This window comes from Buceros rhinoceros, unplaced genomic scaffold, assembly GCF_000710305.1.
Source record: "Buceros rhinoceros silvestris isolate BGI_N320 unplaced genomic scaffold, ASM71030v1 scaffold10306, whole genome shotgun sequence".
NCBI lineage: Eukaryota > Metazoa > Chordata > Aves > Bucerotiformes > Bucerotidae > Buceros > Buceros rhinoceros.
In genome coordinates this window covers 61,346-79,071 of record NW_010415871.1, presented here as the reverse complement: position 1 = coordinate 79,071, position 17,726 = coordinate 61,346, and the positions used below count along the sequence as shown (strand labels likewise).

General features: G+C 38.5%; 1 protein-coding gene across 1 annotated transcript in view; it reads left to right on the top strand.

Moving 5' to 3' along the window:
- CORIN (corin, serine peptidase) overlaps positions 1-17,726 on the top strand; it is an 85,841-nt gene that overhangs the window by 17,414 nt on the left and 50,701 nt on the right. The window contains exon 4 of the mRNA XM_010137575.1: positions 12,484-12,597. Within this exon, the coding sequence (XP_010135877.1) occupies positions 12,484-12,597 (114 nt within the window). The remainder of the gene's footprint in view (positions 1-12,483; positions 12,598-17,726) is intronic.

The window sequence follows — 17,726 nt, the reverse complement described above, 5'->3', positions numbered from 1 at the left end:
GTGTCTTGTTGAAGGCAGTTGAATGCTTTCCAAGAAAGCTGAGCTTTATCCACAAGTCCTTTATAGAGTTCCTATGGCATTTGGGCTGTAGTGAAAGCCAGGGGAAGCTGTATTTTACCCATATGACATAGGCATATGCTAGATGATGAAAAAATAGGTCTAATGAGTCTCTCCAAATGGGAACCATAAGCAAGTGATGATAAAAATGCCCATTTTTGTTCCATGCCTCAACTTCCCTTTGTACAATGGGAATAAAACTGTCCTTTTAGCTCTCAGGGATGTTGTAACCATATGTGTGTTGGTGCTTGTGGTGTCATAGTGATTGACAACACAAGAATTGGGAGTACAATGATTTTATCTTCATGACAGGTTCACATAACAAATAAGATACGAGGCTGTAGCGTAAATACATAAATATGATAAGGGGACAATCAGAATATTGAACCATGAGAGTAACGAGCAATGAGCGACTAGCATGTTATTAATTGAGCATACTCATACTGGGCACAGAATGAGGTATAGCTCTGAAAAAGCAGCAAGGTGCTAGAGACCTGGATTTTGTGCATGTGTGGTACACAGGCCAAATAGAAGGTATGGTATAAATAGTACTATTAAATTTTGAAAAATTTTAGCTGGCTAAAGAGTTCAAAACCCCTGCCTGATCTAGATAGCTGAACTTCTAGATCAAGCTAGAAGAGATTGCTCACTTCTGAAACTTTCAAGTTTCAGAATATCTTCTGCCTAAACTCATGTATTTCATACTGCTAGAGGAGAAGTTTGTTAAAATAGGGCCTGGCTGATGATTATTCTGTAATCTGCATGGCATGATTTGTATCTGTCTGGTAGTGAACTGCATAAATTACAGCGAGGTACACAGTGGAAGCTTGCTGTTTCTCACTAGGGGAAAATATGTAGAGCCAGTTGTGAGATTCACTGCCCTACTTAGCAGACTGTAGGAGACCCAGGCTGCTCACTGGCAGCTCTGACATCCTGTTGTATAAAACAAAAGGCATTTTAAATTATTTTTTTCATGAACTATTGTGCTTGATGCTTGGATATGATTAGTTTTCATGCAGATTTGTAAACTATAGAAAATATTTTTACTTTTTTTATTTGAAAGAATGTTTCTAATGTGATTCCTCTGTGACTGAGAAAGGTGAGAGTCCAGCTTTACTAGGCTTGTTTTTCCTACAGAAATAAGCTATGCTGTAGTTGAATCTTTGTGCAATTTGTATATTTAAAAGCATTTACTTCTCTGAACACAGTAGAACCAAACAGTAGGGGTTGGTTTACTGTTCCTTTTTACCTAGTGCTCAGCCCAAAGCACTCTTCACGCTCTTTTCAGAGCTCAGTTCCTGGAATTTCCAAGAGCATGTCCTTGGCACATGGCTGCTTATGTCTCAACTTTGTGGTTTCTTTTGGGGCGTAATGCTTCCAGAATACATGCAGTTGAAACCCTTTCTGCCCACATTTGCCTTGCATACAATTTGTTTTGTGTGATCATGAGTAATTCTCTTTTGGGACTTCAGTTATTTCTGTATTTATCAAAAATACGGTCTCGCTGCTGTACATGCCACAGTATCACTCCATGCAAAACAAAATTTTCTCTTGATTATTTTTGTCTGATTGTGACTAACTACTCTATATCTGTTCTGAACTGAAAATTACCACTCCTCCAAAAAGTCCTTGAACCTCACATGCCTTTCCAAGCTTTGTGTATGGATCTATGCCTGACTGATCTTCTAGTTTGATTCCAGAGCTTTTATCCTGGGAGTGATTACTAGCTTTCCTGGAAAATGTTTATTAATTAGAATTTGGGTTATCTAGTGGATATATACTTGTTCATGTGTCACTGCTGATATTTATCTCTTTGTGTAGATTTTTCCTCCACAGGCATTGCAGACTGAGTGCACTTTACCACTATGGAAAAACTGTTATGACATATATTCCTGATGTGACAGCAAGGAGACAGGAGTGGTTCTGTAGACAGGGCTGCATCAGTCACACAGGTGACCAGTGAATAGCCAGAAAATCAGCTACTCCGAAAATAGTTTTAGGAATCCAGCTGTGGAGATTTAAGATAGAGATGGCTGAACTGGTTTCACAGTTCTGATGAGTTGTGAGCATGTAAGGTAGTGAGGGGAAAGCATCATCGGTCATTTATTCCACATTAATCCAATAATGCATTCTGGGGCAGAGCAATCTCAGAAACCTTCTCGGGGGCTGGTATATATATCCCTGCTCACTGAAATATTTCAGATCAGTTTTTATTTCTTTCAACTGTCATTGTGTTTTTCTGTTACTTTATTTGCGTTGACCTGCCAACAAAGCTGATGCTGTTAAAACTGAGGAGAAAAAACCAACACAGTTGCTTGAATGAGAAGTAAAGCAACACTGATTTACACTAACGGGTAGCTCTTGCAAGAGCCCTGAAATTATTTTTCAGTTAATTTGAATGGTAAAATGCTTCCAAAAGCAGCAGTGAATATGATACTTCAAGACTTTATACAGCAAAACCATGTAAGCAACTGTATGGAACTGTCAGACAATATTCACTTTTGTATTAATACCGAAGAGGCATTATAAATGTTGGTTTCTGTTAAAAAATTATGCTTAAGAGGAGTATATAGACTCCACTAAGTACTATAAGTACTATGAAGTACTATAGACTTCAGCAGTACTTCTCTTTTATAATAGCATTGCCTTTACGCAAGTTTAACTTTGAGTTTGCAGTAACTCATTTGGACAGTTCAAACATTCTCCTGCTGGCTGTCATCATATGTCATCTTGTCCTGCATAAGCTGCAATAGTGCAAACAATACAGAAAATACTCAAGACGATTAATATAATGTATGCAAGGAAACTACTATTTTTCTTAACCAAATATGCTTAACTAATGCAGATCTTGCTTTGGTTTGTTCCAAGAATAAAACACCAATAAAAAATTGTTATGCTACTCTTTTATTCCCATGGTGCCCAATTTATCTTCCAGGATTTTTCACACTGGTATTAACCAGTTTGAGGTATTAACCATGTTTGAGGAATATCTTTGAGCAGAGGTTCAAATGCAGCATCTGGTTACTACCAGGTATTTACTTCTTTGTTGGCAATGTGAAGCTAATTATTACGCACTTCTAATATAGAAGTCATTTGAGAAAAAGCTTTTTATAAATCAGGAAGACTTTTTCTTCTTTAGTGCCCTTGCATTCACTTAATGCAGTGAGAAGGGAGAGATGATCTGTGTATATATAACATTGATACTAACTACCTGCAAAACCAGCAATACTGGAAAAAGTTTTTGTGGAAGGCAAAATATTTTTCAGGCTTATGGTAGTGTTTCTTGTGAGAAAACATTCACAGCTGAAAAAAACTATTTCCGCCGAGCACTCATTCTTTACTTCTGTTGACTCCACATTATATTTTATTATGTCCTTTGATTTTGGTTTTTTTTTTCCATTCTGCCTCCCTCACCATTTATCTCTGTCTGCCTTCCTGTTCTTTGCATTTCTTTTCCAGCTTGGAGTTTCCTTTGTTGCCTTTTTAGGCCACTTCACTTCAATGGAAGAGAAAGGTCTTTTGTGTTCTTTCTCCCACAGGGTTTTGCATCATAAGGAAATAGAGAAATGTACAGTTTCCTGGGGGGAAGGAGTTACCAACTTTTGTAATTCAGTGATCGTGATCCTAGTATCAAAACTTTCTAGAACTGACAGCTACAAGATGCATACACTGTACTGCAGGGTACATAGGGTATAGGAAGCAGATGATGAAAATTTGCAGGCAAGAGAGTACAGGGATTCCTCCGTGTCCCACTGTGCTATTGTGACTATTGAGCCAGATGAAAAGTACGACTATCTTGTAGACTTGCTGACTCCAGAAGCTGCCAAAATCAGATGCCCAGAGAAGAATAGGAGAACAGGTCAAGACTATGTGGCAATACTTTTCCAAAATAATTCCTGCATTTACCATCTGTTTGAGATTCAAGGACTTTTCTGTAATTTGAGACCCACCGTGGATTTATTCTCTCCCTTTTGATATATGTATGTTTTACGATCTATGTACATTTTAGCATCCACAGTATCCAGTTGCAGTGTTACAGCTTATCTATGCATTGTATGAAGAGCACCACTTTTTGATTGTTTTAAAGGCAATTTTGATACCTCCTAGTTCTTCCATAGCATTAGACAGTGAATGTTTTCTCCTTTTCACTTTTTGACAAATAATTAGCTGCACTTCTCATGGTAGTTTTCACAGATACAGAGTGCTTTATCTGTTGCCACACCTTGAAATGCAGCCAGATATCAATCTTGAGTGTGGTAGAATAATAAGTTTATTTCAGTCTGTGCTATCTGCAGCTTTTCGGGGCTCTGCTCGCATAATATTCTATAGCTGGCAGTCCACAATCTAGGAAATTGTTAGGGTTTAACCCCCGATAGCAACTAAGCACCACACAGCCACTCATTCACTAACCCCCTCCCCGGTGGGATGGGGGAGAGAATCAGAGGGGTAAAAGTGAGATATAGCCAGTTAAATAAGCAAAGAAAAGGCCATGTGCTCAAGCAAAGCAAAACGAGGAATTCATTCACTACTTCCCATCAGCAGGTGGGTGTTCAGCCATCTCCAGGAAACAGGGCTCCATCAAACATAATGGTTACTTGGGAAGATAAATGCCATAAGTCCAAACATCCGGCCCTTCTTTCTTCTCCCCATAGCTTTATATGACATCACATGGTGTGGAATATCCCTTTGGTCAATTGGGGTGAGCTGTCCTGGCTGTGTACCCTCCCAGCTTCTTGTGAACCCCTAGCCTACTTGCTGGTGGGTGGTGTGGGAAACAGAAAAGTCCTTGATTCTGTATAAGAATTGCTCAGCAATAAGGAAAGCATCCCTGAATTACCAACGGTATTTCCAGCACAAATCTAAACCATAGAATGTACTAGCTACTGTGAAGAAAATTAACTCTGTCCCAGCCAAAACCCGCACAGAAGTACAGCACATAAATGGTCTTGTCTCCTCAGAGGCACTTTTGATAAGTAAAGACAGGTGAAATGAAACAGTTTTTGCCATCAGTGGTATTTAGTCAGGGATTTTGGAAATTTTTCCAGATTGTTAACTTTTCTGGGAAAAGTCAAAACCAAGCAACTTACCCTGTGAGCAAGGATTGGTTCCATTTTCTTTGGGTTCTTTTTACCTCATATTGTTTCTTCTTCAGGAGTTTGGGTATGTGAATATTTGCATGATTATATTAACAGATGTGCGAATTATCGACAGAGGTATCAATTAACATTTCCCAACATATTCCTTTATAATAACACCTTTAGAAATTCTAATAATTTCAGTGGAATGATCCATAATTTTTTACTTTAGATACCTATTCCAGGCTTTATTTCTTCTTCTGCTTTGTTTCAAACAGTCCCAGCATTTCTCAGTAGTACGCGGCTATTTGTGTCTGTTCAAGAACGTCTTATAAATGGTTGCATATCTAAATCCTCTAGGTTTTAGATCAAAACCTAGGTTCAGCATTCAAAAAAGGTGTTTGTTTTACAGCATAAGACAAGGCTTTATAATTGCCATTTAAATCTGATCTTTGGAGGTGTGAATGAATTGTCAACCTTCTGAAAACTTCCTTCACAAACTTGGTAGAAAGCAGAAATTACATTAATTGGAGGTACTGTTCACAGTGTGTGTTCTCTCCTTGCTCTGAACACTGCACTGACTGGACCAAACATATCCAGTCATAACCAGAAGACTGAAAGAGGTGGGATTCATTTTTCTTAAAATTACTTCTGATTGTTGCTGGGTGCTTAAACTGAGAGAAGGAAAACCTATTTCATTCTTCCTCATGTTTGTATATAACATACAAGATAAACAGGAAGATGCTTACTTTAAGTAAGAAGAAATGGAGAAGTGGTTTGGGATGAAATCAGAATGGATAGGAGCAAAATAAGAATGATTTATAAGTGCTTGAACACAATTTTGTTCACAGCCCAGAAATTAATATGGGACTCCAGAATGTTTCATCTTCTGATCTGTAGGAAAAATGGTCAGATAAATATCTTTCCTGTTTCTTACCTTTGTTCTCCCAGGCCAAACTGGCATATTCACACAGAAAGTCTGTTACTGTTGCTCTCTTTCAGTACCAGTGAAGATCTGTACTGATAGAGATCTGTAAGCAAATCAAGATGGTTCCTTTTAATGGTTTATATTATTATTATTATTTATTTATGCTGTTTTCTTTTTTTGAACGTGCAGGAAATTGCATAAAAGCCTAAGTTAGAAGAATGTAAGATTTCCAAGTCAGTTAAGGTTGCCTTTCTGACCTCAAACAGCTATTTTTGTGTGATGAATTACAATCTTTTGATTATGTTACCATATTCTACATTTCCCTCTAGACCAGTTCCCTGGTCTACAGCGAACTAGAGTCCATATTGAGGAAGGCTATTGTTTCTAGGGCCTTCTGTAGGGCTTACTGATTGTAGCAGTTGGAAGGTGCAATGCGTAAGGCAGGGAATTGGAGAAAGGTAGGGTCTTGATAAAGAAAATGTGATATTATAATATAGAACGAGGTTCTTCCCCTGTCAATGTTGCAGACACCATATGTAATGTTGAGCAAAGCACTGGAATAAAAAAGTTCTCAACTGTTCTTTGCACACTTCCAGTTAACTGAACTCTTCATTTGTATAGATGGGGTTTGTCTGCGATTGCAACATGCTCTTGCAGCTACAAGTAAAGGTAACAGGAGCTATTCTTTGAACATGTAAAATAACATCAGTCTTCACTCTTGAGGAAAAAAAATAAGAATAGCATAATGACATGTCTTAGATTGGACAATCAAAGTTATTATTAATTATCTCTTACAACTTTCTCCTTAATATCTCAGTGCCTCATTTTTTTCCCGTGTAAAATGAGAATGTGAATGCTGTCTAATGTTATGTTGCTGTTATATATCATATATTGCAGTTTGTAATGCCCTTCCAAAACCAGCAGAATAGAGATGAGCCTGTAACTCTTCAGTTAGAAGTTAGGAAATGTATTCAACCATGCAGGTAGTGAGGGAAAACTACGGAGGAACCATGTAAGGGTGTACAAAAGGATGGTATTGGTGCTACGTGGTGCTACCATGTTTCTGATTGAGAGACAAAACTTGAAATGGCACAAACTAGTGGAAAAAAATTGTTTTAAGGTCTCTTATGTATTTTGGACACCATTTTGTAAAGTTAGAACCTTTCTTTAAAATACATTGCATAAGTAGGTTTCACTGCAGTAACCAGGGCCCCATCACACAGCTGGAAAATAATGTTTTTGTTGCAAAGTCAAGACCAAGTGCTGCCCAAGTGGAGAGGCCACCTGGGAATGTAATAGAAAAAATTGTTGAATTATTCACATAAGTTTTTAATACAACACGTTTTTCATACAAGGATGTGTGTGTCAGTTGACTAAGTCTAAGATTGCCCTTTTTCTTCGGGATGATAAAATAAAATTTCAAGCTTAGGAAAAGCATGTAAATATGTTAAAAAAAAAACCATCCCCTGCTGCCAGAAGAGTAAAAGTGAAGGTGCTGAGTGTGTGTGTGTGTATCCAAGTGCAATAGGAAGGACTGCTATGCTGGGACCACATATAAAATTTTAAATCTGGATAATGAGTTGTACTTGCCACTCAGTGCAAACCGGAGCTATTTGTTTTTTTATGAAAAACACACTCTGCGTGTTTAGGCATGTCTGGTGCTCAGTGGTGCGTCACAGCATCCACTGTGCACCTCGTGGTTTGGCAAATCATGAAGAATATCATATTGCAATACAGAAAGGCTGATTATGAGCAGAAATTGTGATGATTTTTGTAAGCACATTAAAGGCTCCTTCTTTAGTCCATGGGCAGATTTAACAGGCCTTTTCATGGCTGCCTGTTGAGGTCTTTTGACCTCATTCACTGATGGCAGTTTTGAATGGCTTTGTTCTATCTCAAAAATTGTATTATTGAGATTTATCTTTCGGGTTTTCCTCTTGATATTCTTGCATTCAGTGATGTTCCTCCAAGAGCTATCCTGACGTTTCCCAAAATGGAAATCTTGAATATCAGTTCATCAGTGCGAAAATAAGCTCATAAGACTTCTGCAGCATTAACTTTGTAGTACTGAGGCTAATGGTTTTTCTCTTCAAAGAGCCCAAGAAAACAGAGAAGTTTTCTCACCTTTTTATGTACAGAACTAAGGCACAGATTGCTTGAATTGTCCAAGGTGTTACAAAAAGTTTGCTGCAGAGCTGGGAAGAGAACCTTTATCTCTGGAGCACGCAAAAGATTCCTTATTCCATAAGAACACCTTGCCTTGCACAGCCTTTTTAAAATGTCATTACTTCATAGTGCTTGTATAAATGAGCTGATCTTTAACAAATAAGGTTATGTATGGGGGGTTTTTTTTGTGAGTAGATGATTTTTTTCACTGTTAAAAATAAAGTCAAGCTTATGGTATTTAATAAGACAAGGCATGAAATTCAATTTTACTAGGGAAATTAATGAGTTTTTTGAAGAGTTTTTGGTCTGCCTCTCAACCACAAAATGATGGGGAATGTTTTAGAAATCAGAAAATAGGAAATAAAGAATTTTAGGGAAAAGGATGATGGAGACTGATACTACATAAGGGAATATTAGCTGTATTTGCAGTTGGGATTTTCCTTAAAATGAGGCAGCGGTATTTGCATTAGATTTAAGAGCATTTATAATGAGATAGATAATACTTTGCTACTGTAAAAATCATAATATGCTGACAACAGAAGGTGATTTTACACCATACTGAAACTCTAAATCAGCCCTTATAGATGTCTTATTACTGCTCACTTTTAATGAAGGGAACAAAGCAGTTGCTGATATTCTAGTGTTTAGGAGTTGGGTTATTTGGAAGGTGTCCAGGAAAATGAGGTTTTAAAGAAAGCTAATGCTTACTTTGCAAATGGTCATATCTAATACAGTGTGCAGGGACAATGAGCACACTCTTTTCACTGTACAAGATGTCTTCCACGTGTACTGTGAAGGCAGAGAAAGGCAGAGGCGGCAAAGAAAAAAATGAGGACAAGGACACCTGTCAATATCACATTATTTTTCTAGTATAGCTGGCTAGAGCTGGCTAGAGTTGGAACTTGGGATATGTTTTTGACTGGCAAGTGGCATCAGACTAACAGAAACGAGGCACCATGAGGAGCCAGGTTGAGCAGCGAGTCCACTGTAACCCAACAGCCCGCAGGAGTAGGGCTGCTCCCTCCAGGCAGGCAAGCTGGGAGCTGAGGTCAGACTGTGCTGGGATGCAGAGCCTGAATGCAGCAGGCAGAGCTGGCCCCAGATGTGATAAAGCTATGAACCAGGTCCAGGGTTCAATCAGACCCCAGTCAGGAGGCAGGAACAGGGACTTGACTGTTGACAAGATTCTAAAGGGACTCCAAGCCCACCGAGGATCCAGGACCAAAGCTAGGGCTGCAGACCAGCTACAGTATATGTATGAGGAATCCACCCAGGAGCTGGAGCTGATGATAAGGCTGTAACTATAACAGTGCTCAGGCATGTCTTGAGCCCGTGGGCAGGGTGGGGGTGAGGGTGAGGGTGAGGGTGAGGCCAGTCAGGGTCATTCAAAGCTATTGATGCACTCATGGCAGGATGTCCTGGTGACCTCAATAAGCAAAAAGAATGGCAAAAAGCTGTATTCTAGGCTGTAGGTTGTAGTTGCAGATTAAGGATAGCAGCGAAAAGAAAAACAGCACAACTGAGGAATGGTACTAAACCATGGAGATCTTAGGCCTGGGTATCGAAAGGGTCCTCTGGTCATCATTGGAAGTTTTTCGAGAGAGTGAGAAGAGAGAAAGGTATTAGACTAATACAAAGACTGAAAAACTGTCCCTTGCTGAGGTGAAGGCAACAGCAGGGCTGAAGGAAACTGGTCTCCCACCACAAGCCAAAAATCCTGATACAGGACCGTTTTGAAGATGAGCATGCTTCAGCAAGTAAGAGGCTTACTTTGTCACCACACAGAGATAACTTTTTTGCCCCTATTTTATATTTAGGTTTTTTAGGAATACATTTCTGTAAATCACTTTGAATTGTTCACCTGATTCCTTGTTTGTCATTGGACAAGTCACTCGGGCCTCCTATCCTTCAGCTTTTCACATGTGGAAAAAACTCAGGCGTAACACTTGCTACCCTGCAGTCTAAAGCGCTGTAAGATAAAAGCCATGTGTTTGAGATTTTAAGAGAAAAGTTTCCATCAAGTTTTCTTGACTTTGATACACTTAAGAAAATCAAAAGATACACTACTAAATAATGAAGTCTGGAAATTCTATGAAACAACGTGGCTTAACAAACAAATAGACCAGATAAAAATTGATGTAGTGGTGTGGAGTGTCCATGTTTATTAGCTCATGTTTCTCATCTCTTTCTAGCTTTCATCTTCTAAATTGTATCTGCATGCTTTGTGAAACAAAGTGCTAGCACCACTCTGCTTTCCATTTTGTTCCATTTTTTGTTTCTGTTCTTCTGAAGGCATATAAAATGAGATTACTTCTATGCTCCGAGTTAATATATGACAGACTCTTTTGTTGGAAGTGATTAAAAATAACTTTGCTTCCTTTTGCAAGTGAGACATTGGCTCCAAAAAGAAGAGCTTAAATGGGACGTCAGCAGTGTGTGAGTTTAGGACTGATTTTTGACTTAAGCTCAGAGAGATTTTTGCCCAAGAATGTGCTTAATCAACACATTATCGTGGTTAATACTTTATTGTTAAGGGTAATTCTTTACACTAGGAATTCTACTGAGTGCAGCACCAAGTAAAATGTTGACACAAACATCATCACAATCATTGATTTATTAATGGGTTAATCTGAAATTTATGTAGTACGTTACCTTCTTCCTTAATTTAATTTAAACTGTATTCTGCATGAATATACTTGTTGGTAGACATGTTATGAGGAATACAAAATCATGCTGAGAATACTCAAGACACATTTTTTTTTTTTTTGCTTTTGAGATGTAGATTATAAATATGCTTTCCAGCCTTTGTTAAACATCAGGTTCAGAGAATAAAGGGAGAATAAATAGGAACTGAATTTTCCTATAAGACTAGGAAAAATGCAATTTTGGGCATTTTAAAATGAGAATTACAGAGCTGTGTTGTGATAAGGTGCAAGATTACTTTAATGGAGGAAGAGATTCTATAGTTGCTGCTGTTGAAACTGATGTTTTTTCATACCCGTGACTGGCATTGTGGTAAACTTTGAAAGCTACATTTAAGAGATTTTTGTGGTTCTTGGCAAACTTGGATACAAAGTTTGAGTTACAATGAAATTTTTATGAATAGAATTTTGAACTTTCATGATATTTTATTGTTTGAACTTGGTGTTCTCACTCATGGATACATTTAATAACTTTACGCTGGCAAATTGAAAGGGTTTTTTCCCTCAGTCTCTGAAAGCTATTTCATAATTACATATATGTATACTTAAAGGAAAGTTATTGGGGGTTTTATACGGATTTTTTACTGGACGTGAAACTTTCTCTTTTGTTGAGCTTTATTGAGTAGCCTGACTGTTAATGTGGCTTTTTGAAAAAAGAAACAAAACAAAACAGAAAAACCAAACCCACAACAAAACCAACCAAAAACCCCCAAACTTAACAACCATGTTCTGTACTGAATATTTGCTGTCTGCTTGACATGTTTGCTTTGTATCCCCATGTAATTTTCGTTTGGTGTCTTTCTCCATCCGTATGCTTTAAAGGGATTTTTCTCAATCAGCATTTTTTAAAGCAAAGGCTTGGAAGTTTGGTCTCTATTGTGTGGACTAAAGTGTAAACAAATTAATGGTGATCTGCATCTCTGTATTTTTAGTGCCTTGAAGGACTTGACTGGGAAGTTGTTATGAGTTCCCTCCCTCTGAATGAAATGGCCCTGGCAAGGTTTCTCCTATGAGATACCTAAAGCTCTAGGGATTTTAAAAATCCCCTTAGGTGTCTCAATTTCCCATACTTCAAATAACAATGATGACTATCTTCTAGTGCTTGGGGGAGTTATAAGAATGTTTGAGGAATCCTTCCCCTCTAGAAAGGTGTCTATGCTATGAGACTGTTAAGTCTCAACCTGGTAATGTTTTGCCTGAACACGTAGGCTGGTTAGATCTATCTATTTTAACTTCAGTTGGGGATTTATTCCAATACATCTATTTAATGGAAAAAGAAGAGTGTGTTAAATCCTATTCCATTACTCTGTAGAGCTGCTTTTTAGAGGTAATGGTGGATTGAAGCTCACTGATTACTCAGCCTAGATATCTATTTTTGAAATAACAAAAGTTAGATGAAAATGCCACTTTGCACTTGCCGGAATTTGATTAACTTGGCCTTTGTTGCTGAAGTGCATCAGTTAAGACTCTTTGTTCTAACTGTTTTTCATTTCCACTTATTTCTTCCTACCCTGCAAAGTTTAACATACATTCTTTCTTTTCTTCTCTTTTCCAGCCCTGTGTGGAGGAGAGGAGAGTTTCTTGTGTGCCAGTGGCATCTGCATCCCAGGGAAACTGCAGTGTAATAGCTACAATGACTGTGGTGATTGGAGCGATGAGATCCATTGCAGTGAGTTTCTTAAACCTTGCAGTGTTCCACTGAAGCACTGAATCCATTCAGGGAAACCTAAAAACTGAAGAAGGCTATTGGTATAGAATAGGAGCTTTCCATATTACTTGCGTATATTGACATTTGGACTCTCCAAGTTGCTGTTGAATGTGTTTACTTTTCTCACTCTGGCCACAGCATGTGGTTTTGATCTATCAAATTTTATGCCTGGAAGCAGATTCTAAGATTTCTGCAAGGAGCCATGTGGAAATTAGGAGTATTTTCGGGCCTTTTTTTTTTTTTTTTAAAGGATCAATGTCATGCATCAGAAGAGCACTTGTGATAATAAACTGAAGACTGTTAGTTGTATCTTTTTCCTGGTCCTTGGCATTGATTTTACAACAGATGCAAAACCATCTGTTTAGAAAGTTCTCTTGGCCTCAGCCTTGGATATGGTTTATTTAAATCCCAGCATGTGGTGCAGTAGAAAAGAAAAAGGAATATACATGCTTAATATCTTAATTTCTTATTTATTTCTCTGTTGTAATGTCTACCTTTAGAGTTCCTGTATGTTATTCTGTGTTGACCAAAAAAAAAAAATAAAGAAAACCAGCTTTAGAAAATCTGAGAAAGTGTACAGTAGGAAAGCAATGAAAAAGAAAAAAGAGAAAAGAAAATGCGAAACAGTGACTAAAAAGGAACTATAATAGCACATGATGCCACAACACAGTGCTGTGCATTCAGACTTTCAAAAATGTCAGACCTGGAGTTGAGTTCCAGACTGTGCAGTTTAGACTCACCTCAAAAGATTTGTTCTTACTAGTGATTTGAGAGCCTGGGCATTCCAGGACTCACAAAGCTCTTTTAAGGAATTTGCTGGTAGGTTTTAGCTGGGGTACTCCAAGGAATAAATGATGGCTGCAACTTCCTCCTGGCCTCAGTATGAATGGGGCTAGAGCTTGATTTTACTTTAATAGCCTACAATTTATTTAATGGGCATTGATGGGGGGCCACACAGCTAGAAAGCAGCTTGGCAGAAAAAGACCTGGAGTTCCTGGTGGACACTAAGTTAAACATGAGCCAGAAATGTGCCCTTGTCACAAAGAAGGCTAACGCTATCTTGGGCTGCACTAGAAAAAGTATCCTTCCCCTCTACTCAGCACTGGTATGGCTACATGTGGTGTACTGTGACCAGTTTTGGGCTCTCTAGTACGAGAGAGACATGGACATACTAGAGAGAGTCCAGCAAAGGGCCGTAAAGATATTTAAGTAATTGGAGCATCTCTCCTATGAGGTAAAGCTAAGAAGGCTCGGACTCTTTACCATAGAAAAGGCTGAGGGGGCATCTAATCAATGTATATCAATGCTTGAAGGGGAGGGTGTAAAGATGGTGGAGACAGGCTCTTCTCAGTGGTGCTCAGTGACAGGACAAGAGTCAATGGGCACAAATTGAAACACTGGAGGTTCCTCCAGAACATCACGAAACACTTTTTATATATATTTTTTTTTTTTTTTACTGTGAGGATGACAAAGCACTGGCACAGATTACCCAGAGAAATTGTAGAGACTCCATCTATGTCTGGACACAGTCCTGTTTAACTGGCTCAAGGTGGCTCTGTTGAGCAGGGGGCTTGGGCAGATGACCTCCAGAGGTCCCTTTCAACCTCAACTATTCTGTGATTATGAGAATTAAATTAATCCTCAGTATGTCTAGGCAGTACACTTATAGCTTAAAAAACCCTGAAAGCATATTTTTTCATCTAGGCAGTTAAAACACTTTATAGAATTTCAAAACAGGATTCCATAAAGTGTAACTAACTGTATAATTGAATGCATTAAAAGTAAACAGCATTTTTGAAAAAGTATCTGAATCATAGAATGGTTTGGCTTGGAAGAGACTTCAAAGATCACCTAGTTTCAACCTGCCTGCCATGGGCAGGGATATCTTCTACTAGACCAGGTTGCTCAAAGCCCAATCCAACCTGGCCTTGAATACTTCCAGGGAGGGGGCATCCATAACTTCTCTGGGCTGCGTTTTCCAGTGCCTCACCACCCTCGCAGTGAAGAACAGGCTGTCCAGGAAAGTGACTGAGTCACAAGCACCCTGGAGGTATTTAAAAGATCTGTAAGTAGGGCACTTAGTGACATGGTTTAGTGGTAGACTTGGCAATGTGAGGTTAATGGTTGGACTGGATGATCTTAAACATTATTTTCTAATCTAAATGATTCTATGATTCTTGTTTCCTTATCTTTAGATCAGGCTTTTATTTATTTTGCTGCCTGATCATTTAAATGAAGTCATGCTTACAGTGCTCTGTATCAATTAGCATTTATCATTCCTTTAAATCTTTTTCTGCTGTTGTTTCTGGTGGCTTCATCCACACATATTTAATTTCATATTTAATTCATACTAATCTTCATATTTATTTAATCTATCTTTTAATTTCCTCGCCCATTTTTGTTAAAGACTGCAGTCATAGCAGAGCAGCTTGCCTGTCTGCTGCTTCAGTGCTGATTCCAGTAACCTGGTGGGTGCACTGATTTGTGCTTGTAATGCTGTGATCAGCTCCTTTGATAGCAGGATGAGGTGACTGGTCTTAAAATGAGCACTCATTTAGTATGGTTCATAATCCAGGTTCCTGTCAAACCGTCCCCCATCTGCAATCCCAAAATACAGGTCACACTTGTTTTAGATGTACCAGCTTGGAGAGGTGTCTCTGTTTTGTAGTTATGAAGTTACATACTTTAAGGAGGGAGTTGTCTGTCCCTGTGCAGGTGACTTTAACTGAGCTAAATCTCTAAACTGGCCATATGGAGAATCAAGTGAGGGAAATAGACACTCCTCATGCCTATTTCTCTGATTTTAAGCAGATAATTTAATTGGGCTATGCGCGTTAGAAATTAAACAATGTAGATGTCTAAAGTTTTGTGAGTGAATCTTAGACCTGTGCCTCAGTTTTAATGTTGAAAATTATATGCATTATGAAATGTATAAGTCTCTCAGTTTAATCTTTTCCATATTAATAGTTCTTACGAAAAATTCCTTTCAGGATTCTGCATCAAGAAATTGATCACATGATACAATCACTTTTCTACTCATGGCTCTTGAGATGCATTTTACTCTTCTTCCCTTTGATGTGACACAATAAATGTGCAGGCAATAGTTAGGCTGTAGCAGAATCCATCCCTCTTTTTGAAAATTTAATTTCATAGCAATGTCACTGTTCTACACAGCTGCAGCTGAAAACTGATACTTAGGATTCCATCATGTTGCTTATACCGTTTACTCTGTGATTTTTTGTGATGGAAGGTACCAGCTAAGGAATCAGAATTCATCTCAGCCAGCTATCACTGAAGAATATGAACAGAAAAGAAGCTGTAACACTGATCTACAAGTGCATAAATTATCAGTGCCAAAACTTGGAACTGTCAGAACCATATTGATGAGCAAGTTTTACATGTAATGTACCGAATCCACAGGCTCTTCTACATCCCTCTGGCTGCGCTTACAATACACACACTTCCCTAATATGTACACTTGCTTCCCCTTCCTCCTCCTGTGGCTTTCTCAGTCATACTTCTCTTTCATGAAGGGTGAACAAGATGAAGACCATTTTAATAACAAAATACAAACGAAAATGTTTACACACATTTGCGGCTGCATGCCACTCTCCAGAATAGAGCATCTTGTTGAATTAAGGTCTTACTTATTCCTATAAGTGGCAGAATTTGCACGTTGAGTCTGCACATATATCTGAAACACACCTCTTTAAAATGTAGGACTCCTAAAATCACCTCTGAGCATTGAGCTGAGGTGATTCATGGTCAGAAGGACACATGTGCAATAATGAAGCGGTGAAAACAGGGTAGACATGAACAGAGATCAAAGGAGTTTTGAATGCAAAAGATTGACCAGGTTTTATGTGTGGAGTATAGAGCAGGAATTTGTATTAATTTTATGAAAACTGGGCTTGTCCCATCATTAACAAAATTCAACTTCTACAAATGAGAGCTGTATAGTGCCCATGTTATTCTGATAACATTTTCTGGTAACTAGCTACCATATACTGTGTAATATTGCCAATACCTTGAAGAAAATGTATGTTAAGACAGATTTTCATCGAATGACTCTTACTTCCTTGCAAGGAAGTTTGTATTCTTTTTATTCACTCTGTCTGTGTGGGCCTGAGAGCTGCTATACCCTAAAGGACACTGCTGCAGCTATAGAGATATGAATGTAAACAGGAATGGGGGTATGGATTGAAATTAAACAGTAAACGTATCCAGAGGAAACAACATAGAAAAAGACAGCTTTGTTTCATTTGCATGAGGAGCAATGAAAGCATAGAAACTGTCAGAGTTGCAGACTGATCAGTAAGGATAGAGGTTGCCAGAGTACTTCATGCTGTTGCACACAGAAAACAAAGTAATGTTTAGAATTTTATGCTCAGCTGGCTGTTGTTCTGCTTACATGAAGCTAGAACGTAAATATTTTCATTTAGTTCTGGGCTTTTGTTATTTACTCTTTCATGCCTTTTGTTTTTTTAAAGCTACATTAACTATTGACAACAAAGCTTATGGCTCAGCCATGTTATTTTGCTTTGAGTCCTGAGGCATTGTCCTTTGCATTGTGGCATTAAATTCAGTTTGGACTTTCTAGGATGATCTGAAACTTGTAGAAAGCATGAATACTTCTGTGCTGGAAGGCGAAGAGTTGAGTCATGTTCAAGTTCTCGAGATGAGGTTGGTAAATCTTTGAGGAATTTAAAGTTGGAGCACTCATCTAGAAGTGGAATACTTAGCTGACATTGATCCAGAGGGACAGAAACCCCAGTGCACCTTCTGGGAGAGTCCTGCACCTTTCAGTGTGTAAAATACTTAGAAGGACACCCTTCTTTCAAAGCGGGACGATGGTGCAATCATGAACACAGGAGTCACACGCCAAAAGGAGAGAAGCAAGCAGTAGCATGATTCTGTTGTTTAGTGGTTAAGCATCTCAGCTGAGGGAAGAGACTTGTGTTCCAGTACCTGCTGTTGGAGCTCTTTCTGTGTGTTGTTCAGGTAGGAGCTCGTTTGGAATCCCCACATATCCCAGAAAGAAAGGACACAAAGAACTTCCTTGGTTCCAGTGGCATAGCTTCAGAAGGAAG